The sequence below is a fragment of the Mytilus edulis genome, chromosome 12 (assembly GCF_963676685.1).
Source record: "Mytilus edulis chromosome 12, xbMytEdul2.2, whole genome shotgun sequence".
In the NCBI taxonomy this organism is placed as follows: domain Eukaryota; kingdom Metazoa; phylum Mollusca; class Bivalvia; order Mytilida; family Mytilidae; genus Mytilus; species Mytilus edulis.
The window spans coordinates 71,906,695-71,928,600 of record NC_092355.1 but is presented as its reverse complement, the minus strand read 5'-3'; the positions used below and the strand labels follow the sequence as shown (position 1 = coordinate 71,928,600).

Genomic DNA, 21,906 nt, shown 5'->3' with positions numbered 1-21,906 from the left:
AACTAGTTGCGCAAACAACATTTCAAGGTCAGTTATAATTGATTTGTCTATTTATAGAAACGTAAACTGGAAGTTTTATTTTTTCACAACAGAAAGTGTTATCACTTTTGTTTGTGATTAATGCATTTGATTTGATAAAAAAAATATTTTAATTATTTTTCAGGGATAATGCATTTGTTAGGGTCGGCGGGAATAAAAAACCATGAAAAGTCAATTTTATTTTTATTCTGAAAATCGGCAAAATCGGGTCGGCGGATCCGTAAACCAACAAATTAAAAAACCGTGGCCTGAGGGATACTTACACTTGCCATTGTTTTCATTGACACATATATACATGTAGCTGGATAATAAAATTTTCAAAACTTATTCAAGACAACTGCACATGTAAAATGTAATTTGCGTAATCTGATTAGTTACAAAATAACCAATCCCAGTTACAAGTGTATAAACAATGTACTTAGGCCTATTGTGTTTTATTTTTGTACTATCAATTCCAAGTTTACTTTCCACAGAAGTCACGAGAGAAGGTATAATTTCACCTCATATCTTTATAATCTTATCACCTATTTTCCTACATTAATTCTAGGAGGAACCCCATTCCTAACTCTTTAAATATTAAATTTCCTTTGGGTCAGTCGTCATGACTCCTTTCCGTACACATCCCTCTGTTTAAATTGCGATAGTTTTTAATATAATACGACGTTAATCGACAGAACAAGTTAATTTGTATTGTATATTTTGATCTCTCAGAATTGAAGGAATTTACTTCCGGAAGGGAGACAACTCGAAACGATAATATGGAAGACTCCATTTCGCCTGAAGGAGTGTTGTGGTTAAAGTTCTAGGATGTGGACTACACTTATTTTAATTTAAATGATGCATATGATTCAAAATTATGCAACAACAATAACCCTCAATAGCAGACGTACATATATTTCAATCTAATACCCCTTGAAGTCAGGAAAACTATACATATGCGCACAATTACCTAAACAAACCATGGAGCGAGAACGAGTATTAAATGTTAATTAAACGACCTAGATGGTTCTCTATTTCTTTATTGAAGTACAATATCAAATATCATTTTCAAAACTTGTTAAAAACAGGCATATAAGTCAAGGGAAATATCAAACATGAAGATTATGAAAAGAACATAATAGGAAAGTTGTTTAAGTTCAATCCCTTTGTTTGTTTCTACTTTTTAAAGCAAGACAATCATACGAATCTAAGATGTTCCTTAGTGTTTAGAATAAAACGGTTGACGTGAGGACATAGACCTGAGCCACTGGTATAAGTCTACAGATTGCTTGAAAGCAATCATATCCCAATAAAAAAAAAACTAAAGTCACCAAATATTCTTGAATACTGCTCCAATCACTTTGAGTTTTTTTCAAAAACTGAAAAACCCCCTGTTTTGATAAATTAAACCCCCTAATTCGAAAAATGTAAAATCTAACTCTATAAAAATAAAATTGAGCTTTCATGTCAACAGTGTTCTCCCCAGAAATTTTGGATAGCATCACATTTTGCGTAAAAAAATAACTGCATATTTTTTTTAATGTCATTTGTCGCGTCGCGTTGATGCTCTATTTCCTTTATATGTTTTAGTTTATATTGTTCAATTCATAACTGAGAATACAATTAAACTATAACAACAAAAACAGTTGTTTCAGTTTATGTTTTCTTTATTCATTTATAGTTACAGAATTATTTTTTTCCTCTTGTGCCAAATAAAAATAAATATATGTGCTTTCAGTTACCCAACAATAAGTCAAATGAATGAATGGTTCATTATAGTGCAACCTGTATACAGGGGTGTGGAAATGCTATGCCCGACTTGCCCGACTTGTACATTTGAACAACCGGACAAGTAATTATTTTTGTCTTGGTTGCCCGTGGACAAGTAAAAAAATATACAAGACAAAGTTCAAATCCAACAAAAACATAAAATTAATTTCAAAACGTATAAAGATGTTTAATTTATGTAAAAGAAACCAATGTTCAGCAAGTAAAAAAATTAATGTTCATGACGATAAATATTACAGGATACCGAAAATAGATCAATTACCAAAATAAATAAAAATAAGTATGCGAACCCAAATCGCGTAACATTGCATTGGCTTTGTCCATTGACCCGGGATTGGTGATTAGGTTTTATCCATGATTTACCAGAAGTGTCATTTCTTTAAATTTTGTATCGAGATTCAGATTGATAAATACTTAATAAAAAGCTGGGCAAGCAAGACAAAAAGAGTTATGAGTCGAGTAGAAAACCTTAATAGAATTTGGAGGACACAGAGTATTTAAAAAAAAAAAACGGAAGCGGGAATTTCAGACATCGTGGATATCAGATTGCCCCTGGCTATCTTTGGATTTTCCGAAAATAAATTAAGCTTTTGTCTTATTTATAGATGAAAGGTCAACATTATTTGTTGTCAAAGTGGTAAATAGAAGGGACGCTTTAATTGCCCATCAAGACAAAAATAAATAATCAAGAAAAAAAAACAAGTGTTACAGTTGAGAGAAACACCACAAAATCAATAGTTTATCTATTATTTAGTTTACATTTCTTCAATTACTGTCCTTAAATTTTGTATATATGTACCTACTGGCTACAATTTTTATTCAAAAACTGCTGCAAAATTGTCCTTTACATGTTATTTCATTGGTTAGTTTGCTGTTAGGTTTCTGTCCCATTGATGTTAACCCATTTCCTATACTTTCCTAATTTTTTACACATATAAACAAATGGATTTTGTTTGTTTGTGATGTACAACAGTGCCAAGTAATAATCATATATTAGCTAATAAGAAATACTTCAATATTTATTGGGATCATCAGGGCAAGTAAATTTTCTTCCGGACAAGTAAAAAGTTTAGTTTTACTTGCCCAGGGACAAGTGCTCACAACAAATATTTCCACACCCCTGGTATATATACAAAACTGAATATCTAGTACACAAAATTAACTATTTTTTTTAATATTATATTAAGTAAAGATAAAGTAGCAAAAGTAGCAAAAAAAATATCAATTTAAAAACTTTTTTTTATTATGTTTATGAAATTCATTGTTTCATGGCACTGAATGAATTAGTCCCTGTTGTTTTTTTATCTTGACATCAAAATGATACGTATTTTTAACAAAGTTATCTAACAAATAGTCTATTAATGCGTAGTTTTCTCTATTGGTATATTTTTTCTGTCTACCTTCCATCTGTTGTCATTATCGTGAAAATGCGGATTTTTGTCATATCTGGTCCGGTTCCGATCCGTAGTTTACACAAAAATGTGCAATGGCGGCCGTAGAAAAAAATATGAAAATGAGTCCGAGAATAAACATTGTTTGACTAGAGATTGTGAATGAATAAGACGCCTTTAATGCATTAAATGAATTATACATAAACTTAAGCCAATTATGATCACTTTTTAAAGAAGTATGTATAAAACTTATTTGAGCTCAAAACCAAAATTCTCGCTCTCGTAATTTACCGGAAGAGAAAGGAAGTATTTTTTTTGAGATTTGCACAAATAAACAACCTTTTAACAAACAAAAAAATCGTTTTAATATTTGAAATTTCGTTATACAAAACATAGATTTCAAATTGTTTTTGTGATTGCATTTTTCCATGTCGAAGTTGGTGATTGCAGACACGTGGTATTAGTCATGTCACAAGTGTCAGCTTGGGATATTCGCATCAAAACAGTTATCACCCTGAGGGCAATTAACACCTGGCTATTTAATCTCTTAATTGCCTTTAGTGTCCGACTTTTAAAAAGGGATTACAATTACAGGTGATATAATTTTTATGATCATAATCGATAAAAGATGAAAGTTCAAAATTGAGGACAAGGAAAATAGCATCTTCAAAATAATTATAGCGTCGCGGGAATAATTATAGCATCACGGTGAAAAAATATAGCGTCGCGGTACCGTACCGCGACGCTAAAACAGCCTGGGGAGAACACTGGTCAATAGATACAAACAGTTAACCAAAGTTTCATGGAAACTGCTCAAAGCGTTTTTTAAGTTATTGTTCAACATGTTGACGATGAACAGCCCAAATGGAGGATTAATCCTCCTTCACCTATTTTTGATGTTAAACTGGTTTATCCAACACACACTTAAAGGCAAAGTGCCCTAGTTTGTTGTTCAGCAGCAGTTGAAAGCAGAACAAATAAAAAGGTTCAAAGAGTTATTAAACACACTGTCACAGCGTTATTATTGGCAAGGAAGAGGATAACCATTATTCTAAATGAATTTATTAGAAAAAATCAGAAAAAAATGAAGTTGATGTATTCGATTATGACGAGTGATTTCTAAGGGAAAGCATTTTTTTTTTTTACTAAATTGATATTTCAATTACCTACTAAGAATAAAGGACCTTTTGCTATTTTTGGTGAAAGGTCCATGATGTTCTATTGCCTAAAGTAAATATGAACCCCAGTATCGGGACACCCCTTTGATGAACTGATTTCTATTGAAATGTTTATTGAATGTAACCTTGATCTTCTCATTTGACCTGGTGACCTACAAATATATAGGAATCCTCCACTCATTATATTTACACATGTTAATTCTAATATAAATGAAATAATGATTAAGAAAATACCTTCCATTTTCGGTCCAGCAGGAACACTTGAGGATTTCTCCGACATAACTGTCTGAAAAAGGAGAAATATGCACTGTGAGGTATTTTTTTACCTTGCATGCTGATTTTTGTCTACTTTAAGTTTTTTTTAATGACTGTCTGAAAAAGAAAAAGTATGCACCGTGAGTTTTTTTTTTAATCTTGGAATCTGATTTTTGTCTAATTTTAGTGTTTTTTGCATTTAATCTAAAAAAACAACAATAAAAATTTGTAAGGGTTCCACGGAACCCAGTGTCTACTTTTGCTGAAAATCACAGGCTCAACAAAAATGAGGAAAAAATCAATAAAAATATTCCTCTTGATACTATCTTTTGATTGAAAGAAGCTTCTGTCCAAGTTTGGTAAAAATCCATGATAGTTTATGAATCTAATAAATGTTTAAAAACTTTAACTGCAGACGGTATGTAATGTTAACTGGAAGAAAAACTAAGTCCATTTATAAGTAAAATACAGATACACAGTACAAAATATTAACAAAATTTCCTTCTAAATACTAGCTTTTGATCATAAACAAGCTTCTGTCTAAGTTTGGTACAAATTAAAAGTAGTATAAGAAAGTTATTAAATTTTTTAAAAATTTAACCACAGAGTGAATGTGTTGTTTCCTGGCAGAAAATCTAAGTCCATTTAAAAGTAAAATACGGAAAAAACGGATTTTTTTTTTTACAAAATTTACTTCTGTATATTATCTTTTGATCATAAACACGCTTCTGTCCATGTTTGGTACAAACCCAGGATAGTTTAAGAAAGTTATTAAAATTTTAAAAACTTTAACCACAGAATGTAATGTTTCCCCGCAGAAAAACTAAGTCCATTTATAAGTAAAATACAGAAAAAAATGGAATTTTATTTTTACAAAATTCACTTCTGGATACTATCTAATGATCATAAACAAGCTTCTGTCCACGTTTGGAAGTAATCCAGTATAGTTTAAGAAAGTTATTAAAATTTCAAAAACTTTAACCACAGAGTGAATATTTGTGGACGCCGCCGCCGACACCGACGGAATGTAGGATCGCTTAGTCTCGCTTTTTCAACAAAAGTCGAAGGCTCGACAAAAAGGTCAAAATTGTCAACAGCAAAAAAGACCAAATATGCCCATCTTCAAAGATGCCAAAATAGCTAAAAAGTTTTGAGGACATCTTAAAGTATTTATCTCGCTGATGATATTTGACTAATTTTTCAAGTGTTTGCCCATTATCTCATTAACTATAACAGATAAGTAGAAACTGTAAACAAAAATAAAAGACGAATGTGTTCGAGGACACTGGTTCTTTATCATTGTGTATGCGTTTCATAAAACTTGCAATTTTCGAAGTTAAAAAGGTGATTACTCTAGAACAGTACCTCACTGCCCAAATTCAAACTCTGTCTGCACGTTTTAGTTCTAAACATTGTGTATGAGTTTCAATAAATTGAAAGATACAAAGGGGCATAACTCTAAAATGGTAAGTAACTCACTGCCTGAAATCACCCTATGTCTGGGAGTTTTGGTTTTTAACATTGTGAATGAGTTTCATAAATTTTTAATAAGGAAAACTTAAGTTAGAGTGCGGATTAAAAGAACAATTTGCAATTTTGCAAGATATAAAGGGGCCTTTTTTTACACGGTTGTTGTTTACCGTGCCCTGAAATTTAGAAACAACCCTGGTAAATCTAACTTATCCATCCTCTAAATAAACTTATTGTAATAGGTTCCCAATTCAACACTGTAATCTGATCTTTGAATATTGTTTTTATTGGTATTAATATTGATTTTGTTATCAGTAAGTTAAAAGCAAACTAAATATTATTGTTATTTACATATGCACATTCATGGATCTACAATCTGTTGGTACCTGTATCTTGGCATTGCACAAGGTCATGTTTTTCTCTGACTGTTTATGACGTCTTTACACTAAATCCATTGGTTGTTGGATGTGTAATGATTGATAATTTAGTCTTGGATGCATGATTTTTTTATTAGTTGTTATTGGCTTTGAACAAGCTGTCAGTATTGGCGAGTACTCTCAGATCTGTACTTGGTGTCTTTTTGTTGTTGGGATGTACAAGTACCCGGCCACGTCTACTCTGTGTTTTTGTTAGATGTATTTCTATTAGTATCCATCTGATGAGTTAAGCCTTTTTCAACTGATTTTTATAGTTCGTTCTTATGTTGCCCTGTAACACCATTGTCCCAGGTTAGAAGGACAGTTGGGATCCTGCTAACATGTTCAACCCCAACGCATTCTGTATGTATGTGCCTGTCCCAAGTCAGGAGCCTGTAATTCAGTGGTTGTCGTTCGTTGATGTGTTACATATTGTTTTTCCGTTCATTTTTTTGTACATAAATAAGGCCGTTAGTCTTCTCGTTTTAATTGTTTTACATAAATTTGTCATTTCAGGGCTGAGGTATGGTCTTTTCTTATTGTTGAAGGCTGTACAGTGACCTATAGTTGTTAATTTCTGTGTCATTTGGTCTCTTGTGAAGAGTTGTCTCATTGGCAATCATATCACATCTTCTAATGTTATGTATGGTACATCAATAAATATTGATTTCATGTTATTCTGTTTAAAAGTAAGAATTTGTGATATACATACCTGTAAGTATTGCATTACTTCCTTGCGTCTTGGACCATCCTTCAGTTGTGCTGCAAGATCATATGGAGTTTTACCCTGAAATCAGTGGGACATACATATCAATTGATCTCTTTTATAACACTTATCTTACAGTACATTTATACCATCAGTAACATCTGAGTGGTATTTTATTTTATTATGTGACCTTTCAGCTCTGATTTTCACTTCATACCAGTAACAACTGAGTAATATTTTTGTTTGTGACCCCTCAGCTCTGATTATTAAGTACAGCTCTTTGTAAGAACCAGTCAGAGTGCCATATACATGTGATACATGGGGGGTTCCAGATTTTATCTATAATTGGCCTAGTAGAAGCAATAAATGAAAACTGCTCAAAAAATAATTTTGAGTAGGAAAATATGAGTGGTGGCCATGGTAACGGACCCACTATTTTTTGGTTGGTAAGCGTGGTAAAATCTTTCAAAAATCAGCTAAATCACCACAATTCAGAGCCTGATTATGAATAGAATCATGCGTTTTTCATTAATGTTCATATGTAACATTGATACAACTTGGTTTAAGCTTCATTTAAGTGAGGATTGCATGTCAACCAAATTTGTAAATATTTTGAAAAATTTTGCCAAAAAATGTATATTTTCAACTTTTCTGAAATTGGGAGTTTTGCGAAATTATCAAATTTTCTCTGGTGTTTTTCAGAAAAGTGCAAATGTGTACAGAATAGTTAGCACTGTAGTATGAAGTTTGGATACTTCTTTACCATGTTTACCAAATTGAATAGAAAAATTTGTGGGATTTTCTTTAGTTTTCTCACCATAGCAACCATTTTTTTCCTTGGAAACGGGAGTTGTTATTTGCAGAATATTGCAGTTTAAGAGCTCAAATGTCCTGAATTGTTTTATAATCGATAAGAAAATACATAAAAGCTAACGAAAACTTAAAATTACCATCGTCAAGTGTTTTGACTTCATTTGTTACCACAGAATCACATAATAACCATAGTAACATGAGTAACATCCCCTCAAAAACTGCATAAATAGAAATTAATGTATAAAACATAAACATGGGGTGTTTATTTTCAAATTGGAATATGAGTTCATTCTTTGCTTCACTCTCAGTACTAATCTTGTCTGGTTTTTTTCTTCAGATTGTTCAATAAATATAATATAACATTTGGGTTGGGGGATGAGTAGCTGGCGTGGAAAAAAGGGGAGGGAGGTATGTTGACTTTTTTAAATGTTGCGTACAAGTAGATACTTGTTAAGATAATTGTGTTTGGTCGGACTTTGTTCCGAGTTCATCATCTTATAATCAAATTTTTGAAAGTAAACAGATGATGAACTTCATGGGATTGCAATAGCTGGTCCAACCTGGCTTATGGCAAGGTAGATAATGGCCCAAATAATTGTAAGAACATTCTTAATTTCTCATGGCACACACCCGTCTGAGATGTTATTCCACCAGCATAAATCACAAAATTGACCTGTAACATAATATTAAGCTGTACAAACCAATAATAGAATCATTTGGTCAAAGTATTTCTAAACTGAAACTGAAGTGTGATGGACAGACGGATAGACGGACAGGCAAATTGAACACATTTTAAGTTGGTGGTGACTTAAAAATAATATTAGTCAATAGTTGATCACTAATATCAGAAGACCAGTATAATGGAATCCTCTTTATATATACATTTGCTATTTTAAAACATTATTAATATAACTTTGTTGTACTACTATCCCGCAATCTCCGAGATAGACAAATAGAATACATCTGCTAAGTTGAAATTGTGCTGATCCCGGTAAAATAATTATGCTATTACCGGCAAAATTATCAAATCAAAATTTATATCAAGCAAAATTATTGAATCAATATATCTCATAAGTTCAAGCTCTATCTCAATTACAATGCCTAGGCAAACATGAATACAAACCAAGCAAGCAAGTCTTAAGTATCTGCTGTATATTTAGACCGAAATCGTAGACTGCTTTTCCGGTAGCATTCATTTGATTTTCAGGGGAGGGGGGGGTAAGTTACTTGAAATGACACATTAGTTTACAATCTCCAGCGCAGAGATCACATATCCGTTCCGTTCAATACAACGGATTTCTTTTTGGAAAAAGAACTATATTTAATGTGTTATTAAAGAAAATGAGTATAGTTTAATTTTCAAAATTTTCCTAGGGGCGGGAGGGAGACCCAAACACTCCTAGCAGGTTCGGATTGTTTTTGATTGGCCCTGGTAAAAAATACAAGTTACTTTGCCTGGAAAAGATTGCAGGTTATTTACATGGAAAAACATTACAAGTTACTTTAGGTCAATGTAAACCCCCACTCCCCCCTCAGAAAATCATATGGTTGCTACTTTAGCTGTCCAAGATATTTGTATTTTCGAAGGTTTTAAAAATATTTCGCAGTGGTGACTTACCGTGGCTTTGTTTGGACTTGTTTGTTTGCTTTTTGACCTTGAAGGTTTGTCCCTAATAATTTTTTAACTGTGCATTTGCATTCAGATATCGCAGATCAAATTTATTCGTTTATAGTGTATTAATGTACGTTTTTTAATTGAGTTAAGCCTGCCAATTGATATTTTCCGTGTGTTTTTCTAAGTTGTGATGTTATGCTATTGTTTCAGAAAAAGGGAGAATGTTTGGATCCATTAAAACGTTTAATCCCGCTGCAAATGTTTGTACCTGTCCTAAGTCAGGAATCTGATAAACAGTAGTTGTCGTTTGTAATTATGTAATTTATACTTGTTTCTCGTTTCTTGGTTTTTTATTTTATATAATTGTTTTACATCGGGGCCTTTTATGGCTGACTATGCGGTATGGGCTTTGCTCAGTGTTGAAGGCCGTACGGTGACCTATAGTTGTTAATGTCTTTGTCATGTTGGTCTTTTGTGGATAGTTGTCTCATTGGCAATCATACCACATCTTATTTTTATATAGACTGTTGTTTTTCCCGTTTTAATGGTTTTTCACTAGTAATTTTGGGGCCCTTTATAGCTTGTTGTTCGGTGTGAGCCAATGCTCCGTGTTGAAGGCCGTACATTGACCTAAAATGGTTTTTTTTTTTTAAATTGTTATTTGGATGGAGAGTTGTCTCATTGGCACTCACACCACATCTTCCTATTTCTATATACAATGATGGCGTGTAATAGGAAAGGATATATTTATTCATACATATAAATCTGGGTCTGTTCAAATTATCAGAGAATATAGAAATGACAATATAAAAAAAAAGATATGGTATGATTGTGAATAAGGCAACTCTTCACAAGAGATCAAAATGACACAGACATTAACAACTATAGATAACCGTACCGTCTTCAACAATGAGCAATAAATGCCATTTTTACAGCATTTATAAATATATTACTTCAGACTTTCACTCACAAAGTATGCATACATAATCAATCCTTCTGACTTCATAAATTATGTTAGAGAGTCGGCTAAATTAAAATCCTTCTGTGAAAATACATCGCATATCCAACAGTAATGAATTGCTCAACGGTGAAAATGAAATTTTGATATCACTATTCAACAGTAAACATAAATCGCATCACAAAAACAACAAAGTTGAATTGATTCAATATCAAAAAGCTGAACAACAAACCCTGTTTTAAGTTATACTACATTATTTAATAATCATGTTAAAAGGTACATTTTTACACAAATGAAACTTGCTGCTACTTTTAAAACCCTTGTACAAGGTCCGCATCAAATACATTTATCATGAATTTATAAAAACAGTACATATTGTATATTATTTCTTTTATTCAATCAAAGTGCTGTAAGCACTGTAGGCAGTTAACCAAAAACCAAGGCAAACATAATTATGAAAAATGTGGCAATGTTGCTTCAATTTTTTTTTAAAGATTTAAAAGAACAAACATTAAACATCCATATATAATTGTACATTTATGTTCATTTAATGAATTAATCATTAAGGCAAATAATTCATATTTTATCAAGGTTTTCAATAGCAACGTATATATCAAGTATATTTTTTTTCATGGTCATGAGTCTCGAGTCAGCAGTGGTACAAATTCGCAATGATTGCAGTTCTTCTAGTTGATCGTAATTGTTCGTATTAGTTGACTGTTAGTATTTCAAGTTGACTTTAGTACGAGCTTGTAAAAGTATGAATGTACTTGCTTCCCTGGAAAGAAACTGAGTTTGTGTTCTACAGTACAAAAGTTATGAGACACAAATCAGACAAATGTTTACTACTACAGGGATCAATAGTGAGGTCTGACTGACCTGTTCATAGTAAATGTAAATGACTCCCACCTTCAACCCAAGTCCATGATGTCTACGTTTGGAATAAAATGACAGGTGTTAGGTCTAGCAAAGTGATATGCATATGTGACGCCTATGAGATTGACCTTGTATGTCATTCAATCTTTTTGAAATGACAAACAGGAAGAATATGGTTTAGGAGTTGGTATCTCAATCTTTTACAAGTTCTCAAAACACACACAAGAGGGTGTGAGTGACCCTAGGGACTACCCCTATTTTTCATTTGATTTTTTATATTGTCCCATACATGAATTTATATGGTTTAGGGGTGGGGGATCCCAGTGACTTCCCCTATATTTCATTTGATTTGTTATATTGCCCAATACATGAATATATATGGTTGAGGGGTGGGGAATTGGGGATCTCATCTGTTTCCAAGTAATGAAACAGGATTGGGTAGGGTGACCCTTAGGACTCTCCCTATATTTCATTTGATTTGTTCTTTTGTCCCATACATGAACATATATGGTTTAATTTAAGGTTAGGATCTCGACTGTTTCCATGTTCTCAAACAACAGGAGGGGTGGGGTGACCGCAGGGACTTCCCCTATATTTTATTTTATTTGTTATTTAGTCCCATACATGAGTATATATGGTTACGTGGTGAGGATCTCGACTGTTTCCAAGTTCTCAAACATGAGGGTGCAGTGACCCTAGGGACTCCCCCTATAATTCATTTGATTTGTTATATTGTCCAATACATGAATATATATGGTTCATGGAGGGGATCTCAACCGTTTTCAAATTCTCAAACAGGAAGGGATAGAGTGGCCCCACGAACTCCACCTATATTTCATATGATTTGTTATTTGTCCCATACATGAATATATATGGTTTAGGGGTGGGGATCTCGACCGTTTCCAAGTTCTCAAACAGGAGGGGTCGGATGACCCACAGGGACTCCCACTATTTTTCATTTGATTTATTATATTGTTCCATACATGAATATATATGGTTTAGGGGTGGGGATCTCGACTGTTTCAATGTTCCCAAACAGGAGTGGTGGGGTGACCCCAGGGACTGCCCCTGTATTTCATTTGATTGGTTATATTGTCCCATACATGAATAAATATGTTTGAGGGGTGAGGATCTCGACTGTTTGCAAGTTCTGAAGCAGGAGGTGGTGGGTGACCCTAGGGGCTTCACCTATATTTCATTTGATTAGTTATATAGTCCCATACATGAATGTATATGGTTGAGAGGTGGGGATCTCATCCGTTTCAAAGTTATCACAGGAGGGGTAGAGTGCCCCCAAAGGACTCCACATACATATAATTTGCTTACATTCAGGTATCATATAATCTAGTTGCACTGTATGTGTAAAATAAGAAACTTCCAGCTATTTTAACTGACCCATCAAAATTGAGAAAAAAATACCCATTTAGTAATATGTCTACACTTTAAAAGCATCTAATTTGCTTTACCAACATTTATTACTGATAAAGACCATATATATTGTTAGATATACTGTTCCCAGCTGTCACAAAGACTCACATTGTATTGGATTTTGACATTAAAATTTGTCAAAAAGTAATTTTACGTTTCTCACATTTTCAGTACAAAATATTTTCTGTTTTTTCATTCTTTTACATATATCTTTTAGTTTTCAGTGTCTGATTTTTTTAAAAGTTCAAAGATCGCCAAAACCCGGAATTACCCATATCCGCTTCCGGAATCGGATCCGATATTAGAATTTTCTTCTCATGTCAGCCATTTTGTTTTCAATGTTGTTTTTGTCAGAAACGATTTTACTCGAATTTACACCTTATTTGTCGGCGATTTTCTGTATAAAGCTAGCGGTTGAACAAAATGAACATCGCTGTCATGAATAATAATGCTAAAAACAAGTTTTGAGATCGTTTACTAGGAGACTTTGGTAAAAAGGTTTGCAAAGTTATTTTTTTATTTCCTCTCAAGTCATGCATGTCGAGCGTAGCTAGTAACCAAATCGAAAGTCCGACTGCAAAAGTGGAAGTTCGCAGACCTCGGACAACCGCTAATTGAACCCCTGCCTCCAAATTGAAAAGATACAAAAATTTCGTCTTATAATTTAAAATTGCCGCCAACAGCATGAACAGTGGAACTTATTTTAAGACTACTGACGTAGTTGACTACGTATTGACGACAAACAATATTCCTACGACTTTTGCCATTTGGGAAATCTGAACTACTTGTCTTTAGAAATTTTCGGCGATTAAACATTTCATACATTTGATCTTTGACAGCTTCGCCAAAATCTCAGGGGATAATAAACTACATAAAGATTCCTAATGTGCCCTACTTCCTATGTGCAACTTCAAAACTTTTGGATAAATCGACGATCATTTAAGGTTTTTCAGATCATATTTTTTGTAATCAAGAATTAAAAGTATGAAAAAACTGTCCAATTAGTTATGAATAACATAACATCCAGCTAGATAATAACAATGGCACATATTTCAGCATTTATTGGGTAGAACACAAATCTAGGGTGCTCGCATAGGGCAGCTTAACTGCCTAAAAATCGTGAATTTGTCGTCTGTTTATTTATCCTTCTACATAAAAATTCACCACCGATACAGTGAAATGGTATTTCAGGATTCGCACATTACATACACTGATTACAAAGATTTTTGTCGAGCCTTCGACTAATCGAAAAAGCATGACTAAGCGATCATACTTTCCATCGTCGGTGTCGTAGTCTTCCTCGTCAGCGGCGTTCAACACAAATATTCACTCTGTGGTTAAAGTTTTTGAAATTTTAATAACTTTCTTTAACTATACTGGATTTCTACCAAACTTGGACAGAAGCTTGTTTATTATCATAAGATAGTATCCAGAAGTAAATTTTGTAAAAATTAAATTCCATTTTTTCCGTATTTTACTTTTAAATGGATTTAGTTTTTTTCTGCGGGGAAACATTACATTCACCCTGCGGTTAAAGTTTTTAGAATTTTAATAACTTTCTTAAACTATCCTTGGTTTGTACCAAACTTGGACAAAAGCTTGTTTATGATCATTAGATAGTATCCCGAAGTAAATTTTGTAAAAAAATAAATCCATCTTTTCCGTATTTTACTTTTAAATGGACTTAGTTTTTCTGCGGGGAAACATTACATTCACTCTGTGGTTAAAGTTTTTTTTGATCCGTAATAATAATTGTTAAACTTAAATCCAAATCGAAATTGTGATCATTCATATTTTAAATTCGAACTTTGAAAGTGGTTTTTATTGTAATTTAGCATATAGTTTTAAAACCAATAAGTTTTAAAACTGTTGTTCATGTCACGCGTAACAATTCAGTTTCACATTTAAACAAGCTTTTTTTCTTCTTAGGCAGTAAATATATAGTGTAACTTCGTTCAATAAGGCCAATTAAAATTAATTGATAGATTTTCATCCCCGCCCGCCCCTCTGAAATCGTCCCGCCCCGATTTTTTTTATTTTGGAAAAATTACGATTTACGGATTTTGTTCATGTCTGTTACCGGTAAACATCGATATGTTCGTTTCATTCAAAACTTCCTGTTTCATATTTCGGTTTTGTATTTCTTCGAGTTATCTAACGAAAATGATTAAGTCGACATATTCTGCAGCTCTATGATGTCAACATCATGTACCGAGAATAGATATAGTTTACGAGAAGGGCATGAAATATTCAGGTTTATACGAGTTGAACGCTGTGTCCAAGAACGCAAATCGTGATATGTCACATTAGAAAACCGTTTTTTAGCTCACCTGACCTGAAAGGTCAAGTGAGCTTTTCTCATCACTTGGCGTCCGTCGTCCGTAAACTTTTACAAAAATCTTCTCCTCTGAAACTACTGGGCCAAATTCTACCAAACTTGGCCACAATCATCCTTGGGATATCTAGTTTAAAAAATGTGTGGCGTGACCCGTCAAACCAACCAAGATGGCCGCCATGGCTAAAAATAGAACATAGGGTTAAAATGCAGTTTTTGGCTTATAACTCAAAAACCAAAGCATTTAGAGCAAATCTGACGGGGTAAAATTGTTTATCAGGTGAAGAACTATCTGCCCTGAAATTTTCAGACGAATCGGATAACCTGTTGTTGGGTTGCTGCCCCTGAAATGGTTATTTTAAGGAAATTTTGCAGTTTTTGGTTATTATCTTGAATACTATTATAGATAGAGATAAACTGTAAACAGCAATAATGTTCAGCAGAGTAAGACCTACAAATAAGTCAACATGACCAAAATTGCCAGTCGACCCCTTAAGGAGTTATTGCCCTTTATAGTCAATTTTTAACAACTTTTCATCATTTTTTGTAACTTTTCTAAAAATCTTCTTCTCTAAAACTACTTTGCCAAATTTAATCAAACTTAGCGACAATTATCATTGTGGTTTATAGTTTGAAAAATGTGTCCGATGACCCAGCCTACCAAACAAAATGGCCGACATGGCTAAAATTAGAACATAGTGGTAAAATGCAGTTTTTGCTTTATATCTTTGAAACCAAGACATTTAGGGCAAATCTTTCAAGATTTTAATGTCCATCAGAATAAGATATATCCCCTCACAAATTTTCAGTTGAATCGGACAACCTGTTGTTGGGTTGCTGCCCTTAAATTGGTTATTTTAAGAAAATTTTGCAGTTTTTGGTTATTATCTTGAATACTATTATAGATAGAGATAAACTGTAAACAGCAATAATGTTCAGCAAAGTAAGATCTACAAATAAGTCAGCATGATCAAAATTGTTAGAGGACCCCCTAAGGAGTTATTGCCCTTTAGAGTCAATATTAAACAACTTTTCCTCATTTTTGTAACTTGTATAAAAATCTTTTCTAAAACTACTTGGCCAAATTTAACCAAACTTGGCCACAATCATAATACTAGGGTATCTATTTTTAAAAAGAGTGTCTAATGACCCCGCCTACCAACAAAGATGGCCGACATCAGTAAACACATTAACAGGTGAGTGACACAGGCTCTTGAGAGCCTCTAGTTTTTATTTATGATCATTTATACAATGACTTTGTGTCAGGAAATTTGGACTATGAATTCAACGATATCGAAAGCGCAAGAATCGTTGAACACATTGGTACAAAAAACATGTCAGGATTATAGAAATTATAAGGAATTGACACCAGCACGAACTTGTTAGATTGATGACCGTATATTGAGCTAAAACAAGGGTCGACAAACATTAATATTATAGCAATTCCTTAGACTTTAATACCCATGGCTGTTGTTTTTTGTTGACAAACAGCAAACACCCTCTGTCCCAATACCCTCAATATAGTCATTAAACAACAACTTCTTTTTAGTTCAGTTCATGTTTTACATCATAATTGTATTTGCATCTTGCTTTAGCACCAACCCTATTGCTTTCAACATTGTTGGAGTTTTCATTTAATTCTGTACTCATAATACTTGTATTGCATATATTTGTACAAGTTTACTTAATTTTATGGGAACTTCAAACCATCGCTTAGAAAGCAAAATAAATTTGGTGTAGGAATAGTCCAACTGAAGAGAGCATTAATTTTCTCCATGTTTTTGATGTTTACTATAGATAGGTTTTTAAAGTAGCAATTACATGTAAAACAGTCAATTGTGGTTGCCTATCAGAGATATTTATTTTTAAAGAGTTTGAAAATTTATGAACGATTTCTTATATATATATATACATGTATATACAATATACATGATATATCAGCTTATTTTACACTTGTTTATACCCCTGCGGTATAAAGAATTCGTCACTAGAGGGTTTCTTATGAAATAAAATTTAAAAAATAAAATCCTCCCACCCGCCCCATTTTTTTCAAAAATTTGGATGAAAATCTACTAATTAATTTTAGTTGGCCTAACAGGTGCTATCAAACACATTTTCAGTATTAAAATGAAACACATATATTTATTTTGATCTAAACCATAACAAACTTGACCAAAACCATGACGAATTTCTAGACTCTTAACCGAACTATCTCAATCGCTTAACCAAACCATAGCAATTCCAATATATTCCTCATTCTGCACTTATTTCGTAAAACAATAATTCCAATGTAGATCGTTTGACCTCCAATTCAGATTCAAACATCTCATTTGCTTTTCATCTGCTCGTGTGAATAGATTGATTGGTTGTTGGTTGCTTAACGTCCAGTGGTAAATATTTCATGCATATTCAGGACGAGAACAAGTTCACAATAAATACAATAGGTAGGTTGTTGTAATAGAGGCCATCTAGGATGATGGACGGGGAAATTTGGACTGCCACTGGAAAATGAGGGTATTTTGGATAGAGACAGAAATTTTGCCTTGCAACAGGCCACCTCCGGACCCCTCAAAGAGTCGTGTGAATAGAACTGAGGCAATAGTTTAGGAAAGTAACATAAATTAACCATGTCAAACTTATCCAAACTATGACAAAATCACTATTAAACGCTCCTTGATATGACGACCGTTAATACTACCCGTGATGCTTAAACCAAATGTTTCTATCATCGGTTTGTAAGCTTATATTCAAGTTGGGTCTCTTGCTGTTTGAAATTTTTGTGAGTGTTATTGCGCTAGAAAAATTAGAATTTTGCCATTTTTTTAAAAATTTGTCCGATTTGTAAAGGACATTATATTGTCGGAGCAATACTTTTAAATTTTATACGGACCTTAACAAAAGCTAGAATGTGCTATTGCAATCCCCATGAAGTCGATCGTCTGTTAGTAACATTTCATGAATATTTATAGATTACCAGATTGAAACCAAATGTTGTAGGAAAAAGTAAAATAACAAATATACAAAACACTGAGGATAATTCTAAACAGAAAGTCTCTAAGCAAATGACAAAATCAAAAGTCCAAACACGTCAAACGAATGGATAAAAACGGTCATATATTACTGACTTGGTACAGATATTTTCTTATGTAGAAAATGGTATATTAAACCTGGTTTTATAGCTAAACCTCTCAATTTTCCTTATAAGGATATATGAAATGTTCAAACAAAAACTACCCAACCTCCACTCCTTCCCCACAGTGTATATATTCAAATTTGTTGAGTCTTCTCAATGAGCAAAGACAGGACTGAGAGTTAAACAGATTAAAGCTTGCAGTTATATTCCCATTAGAAAATTGAAAATTATTAACATAATTATAATTATTTTTTTAACACAAAATCATATTATATATCTTATGATTGGATGTTGTTATGGGCGATATTTGTTACCATGACAACTGTTGTAATAATACTTAACCGTCGTAGTTTAGATTTAGAGTATATATAAGCTTCTATGTATTTTCATAAAGGTTTGGAAAAAATTGAGAACATTGAATTCCCTATACAGCAGAATTCAATAAATAATAACTCTGTTTTCCAGGGGAAAATACGTTAATATGGTGATTAATAGAGACTCACACAATATTCTATTTATTTTGGTCAAGTAGTATTCAAACTTTGTTACTACAATGCTAGCTAAGCTTTTCAATTAAAAAAAAAAACATATGAGAAAATTTAATAATTTCACAAAACTCCATGATTCAGAAAAAATGAAAATATGTGTTTTTTTGGATATTTTTGTATATTCTAATAACAAATCTAAAAGTTGGGTTGAACTGCAATCTGAAGCAAGTACGCTTCTCAGTTTCAAATTAATTAAATAGTTAATATCGATAGGGGATTAATAAAGGAATCAAAAGAGTAAACAAAATATACAGGTCAATGTGCTTGTTTTCAAGATATTAGCCATTAAAATTTTGGCAGGAAAATATTCTCTCTTGACTTTTCATAGCTGTATCATTGACAAGTTAACATTCTCAAAAACTATCAAAGAATAATTGAAATTGTATACAACTTTTAAAGATGGCTTATCATCATACATGTAAAAGATTTATTAAGAAGATAAATGAGGGCCAATGCCATTTTTTTAAGGCATTCAAATGAATGAAAGCGAAGGTTTTCCTGAAAATCTGACAAAAATCTCAAAACATGACAAGCGAACTACATTGTCCCTTAACTAAGCTCTGAAGCTAAACTCAAGTTATATCGATGTGATATATGAAATTTCTAAAAAAATTATTCTATTTTTAAAATAATCAGGCTCTCCGACCAAACGTTATCTTTTCAAGAATCTACATTTATGATATCTTTAAAAAATAAACATACCCCCTTTTTTCTAAATCCCCCAAACCCCAATATTACATTATATATTACATTTGTTTAACCTAATGAAAAGAACAGAAAAAACTGTGAGTGAAGCAAAGCATGCAGTCATATTCCAATTTGAAAATAAACATCCTCTATTTATGTATTTTTTACATTAATTTCTATTTATGCAGTTTTAGAGTGGATGTTGCTATGGATAATATGTGTTTCCATGGTAACAATTGAAGTCAACCACACTTGACGATAAAAATTTAAAGTTTGCGTTAGCTTTTATGTATTTTCTTATCGGTTATAAAACAATTCAGGACATTTAAGCTCTTAAACTGCAATACTCTGCAAATAAAAACTCTGTTTCCAAGGAAAAAATTGGTTGCTATGGTGATAAAACTAAAAAAAATCCCACGCATTTGTTTATTTAATTTGGTAAAGAAGTATCCAAACTTCATAACTACAGTGCTAACTGTTCTGTACACATTTGCACTTTTCTGAAAAACACCAGAGAAAATTTGATAATTTCGCAAAAATCCCAATTTCAGAAAGTTGAAAATATGCATTTTTTGGCAAAATTTTTCAAAAAAATTACAAATTTGGTTGAAATGCAATCTTCACGAAAATGAAGCTTAAACCAAGTTGTATCAATGTTACATATGAACATTAATGAAAAATGAATGATTAAATTCATAATCAGGCTCTGAATTGTGGTGATTTAGCTGATTTTTGAAAGATTTTACCACGCTAATTCACTAAAGAAATAGAGTGTCCGATACCATGGCAACCACTCATATTTTCCCACCCAAAATTATTTTTGAGCAGTATTCATGTATTGCTTCTTCTAGGCCAATTATAGACAAAATCTGAAACCTTCATGTATCGCACTCTGCCTGGTTCTTACAAAGAGCTGTACTTAATTCATAAACTTAGTTACATATTTCAATAAGCTGCAACTTGCAGTTGCTGAGGAATAAAGTGACCAAAATTTTGTATATGACAGAAAAAGAGATAAGAAATTAACTTGTATGCTCTGTGTGAAGCAAGGTATAAAAAGTATTCATGTAAATTAGTGTCTCTGTGTTGATTGCTGCTTAACGTCCAGTGGCAAATATTAAATGCATATATTAATAAGGATTGTAAATCTTACAATAACACAATTATTCTCAACTAATTTGTATTAGACTGACATGTTAACTCAAGCAATCTAGCTGCAATAGCCCCAGTTCACAAGAAAAATGTTATCATACTCTGATATATTATTCTGACTCTGAGCCAAAAAGTATAAGCATTTTTCCCTAAATGATGTAGAATTGGCAGATAGACACAGAACACCAACTTGTCGTGTTAAAACTGGTGGGGAATAAACCCATGAACATTTGCACCTTTCAGAAACAGCTGGATATCATCAGACCGACCACATTTTTGTCCATTCCTGAAAAATCCCAATAATAAATGCATGCAATAATTTCTGAATCTAAAATAATGTATCTAGACTGGTCCATAATATCTGAACTCAAATTTGCCAGAAATATCACTTATGTGTAGTATCTTGGTTAACATTTATAACAATACAAACTTTGTACTAAACAGATTTCACACATCATTCTAAGTGATCCATAAATTAATTGAACACTGAGCATATACTATGAAATTTTACCACATGTGTTGTAACCAACGGACTGGCACCTCTTTCTACTAGATATCTTGTGGTCTGCAGATGTCCCCCCTGAGCAGCCCAATGTAAAGCTGTTTCTCCATTTCTCTATAATATAACCAAATAACATGTAACTATAATGTACAATACTTTGTTATCAATATCAATAATATACAACATATCCTACAATTGACATTAAAACTTGTCTGATAAACTGGACAATGTTGTGTAATATATATCACATGAATCAGTGGTCAAAACTGAATAAAATGACCAGTCACACTTGTATTTATATTCTATAAACAATAAATAAACAAGTTTTGTTGTGAAATGTCAAATCTTCCATTAAACCTGATATCTTAAAAAAAATATTTTTTTCAAGAAATATGTGAAATAATTATATCAATGGATTCAGTAGAACAAAACAAGTAAAATGAGACCCCACTTTATATGATTCTTACAAATATTTGTTCGTTAAAACTGTCTAATTAACATCAGGAATTAGTGTAGATTCAGTATTATTGTTCATTTTAATAAAATATTTTTTTTAAGAAACATGAAAAAGAGTAATATTTTCTAATTCAGAACAATAATACGAGTAAAATGAGACCCCACTTTATATAATTATTAC

General features: G+C 32.5%; 1 protein-coding gene across 1 annotated transcript in view; it reads right to left on the bottom strand.

Annotated features, from left to right (window-relative positions):
* Window positions 1-21,906, bottom strand: part of LOC139499075 (uncharacterized) — an 86,278-nt gene that overhangs the window by 44,811 nt on the left and 19,561 nt on the right. Inside the window, exons 9-11 of the mRNA XM_071287746.1 lie at window positions 21,279-21,383; window positions 7,229-7,303; window positions 4,610-4,661 (exon numbers count right to left, since the gene is read on the bottom strand). Of these exons, the coding sequence (XP_071143847.1) occupies window positions 4,610-4,661; window positions 7,229-7,303; window positions 21,279-21,383 (232 nt within the window). The remainder of the gene's footprint in view (window positions 1-4,609; window positions 4,662-7,228; window positions 7,304-21,278; window positions 21,384-21,906) is intronic.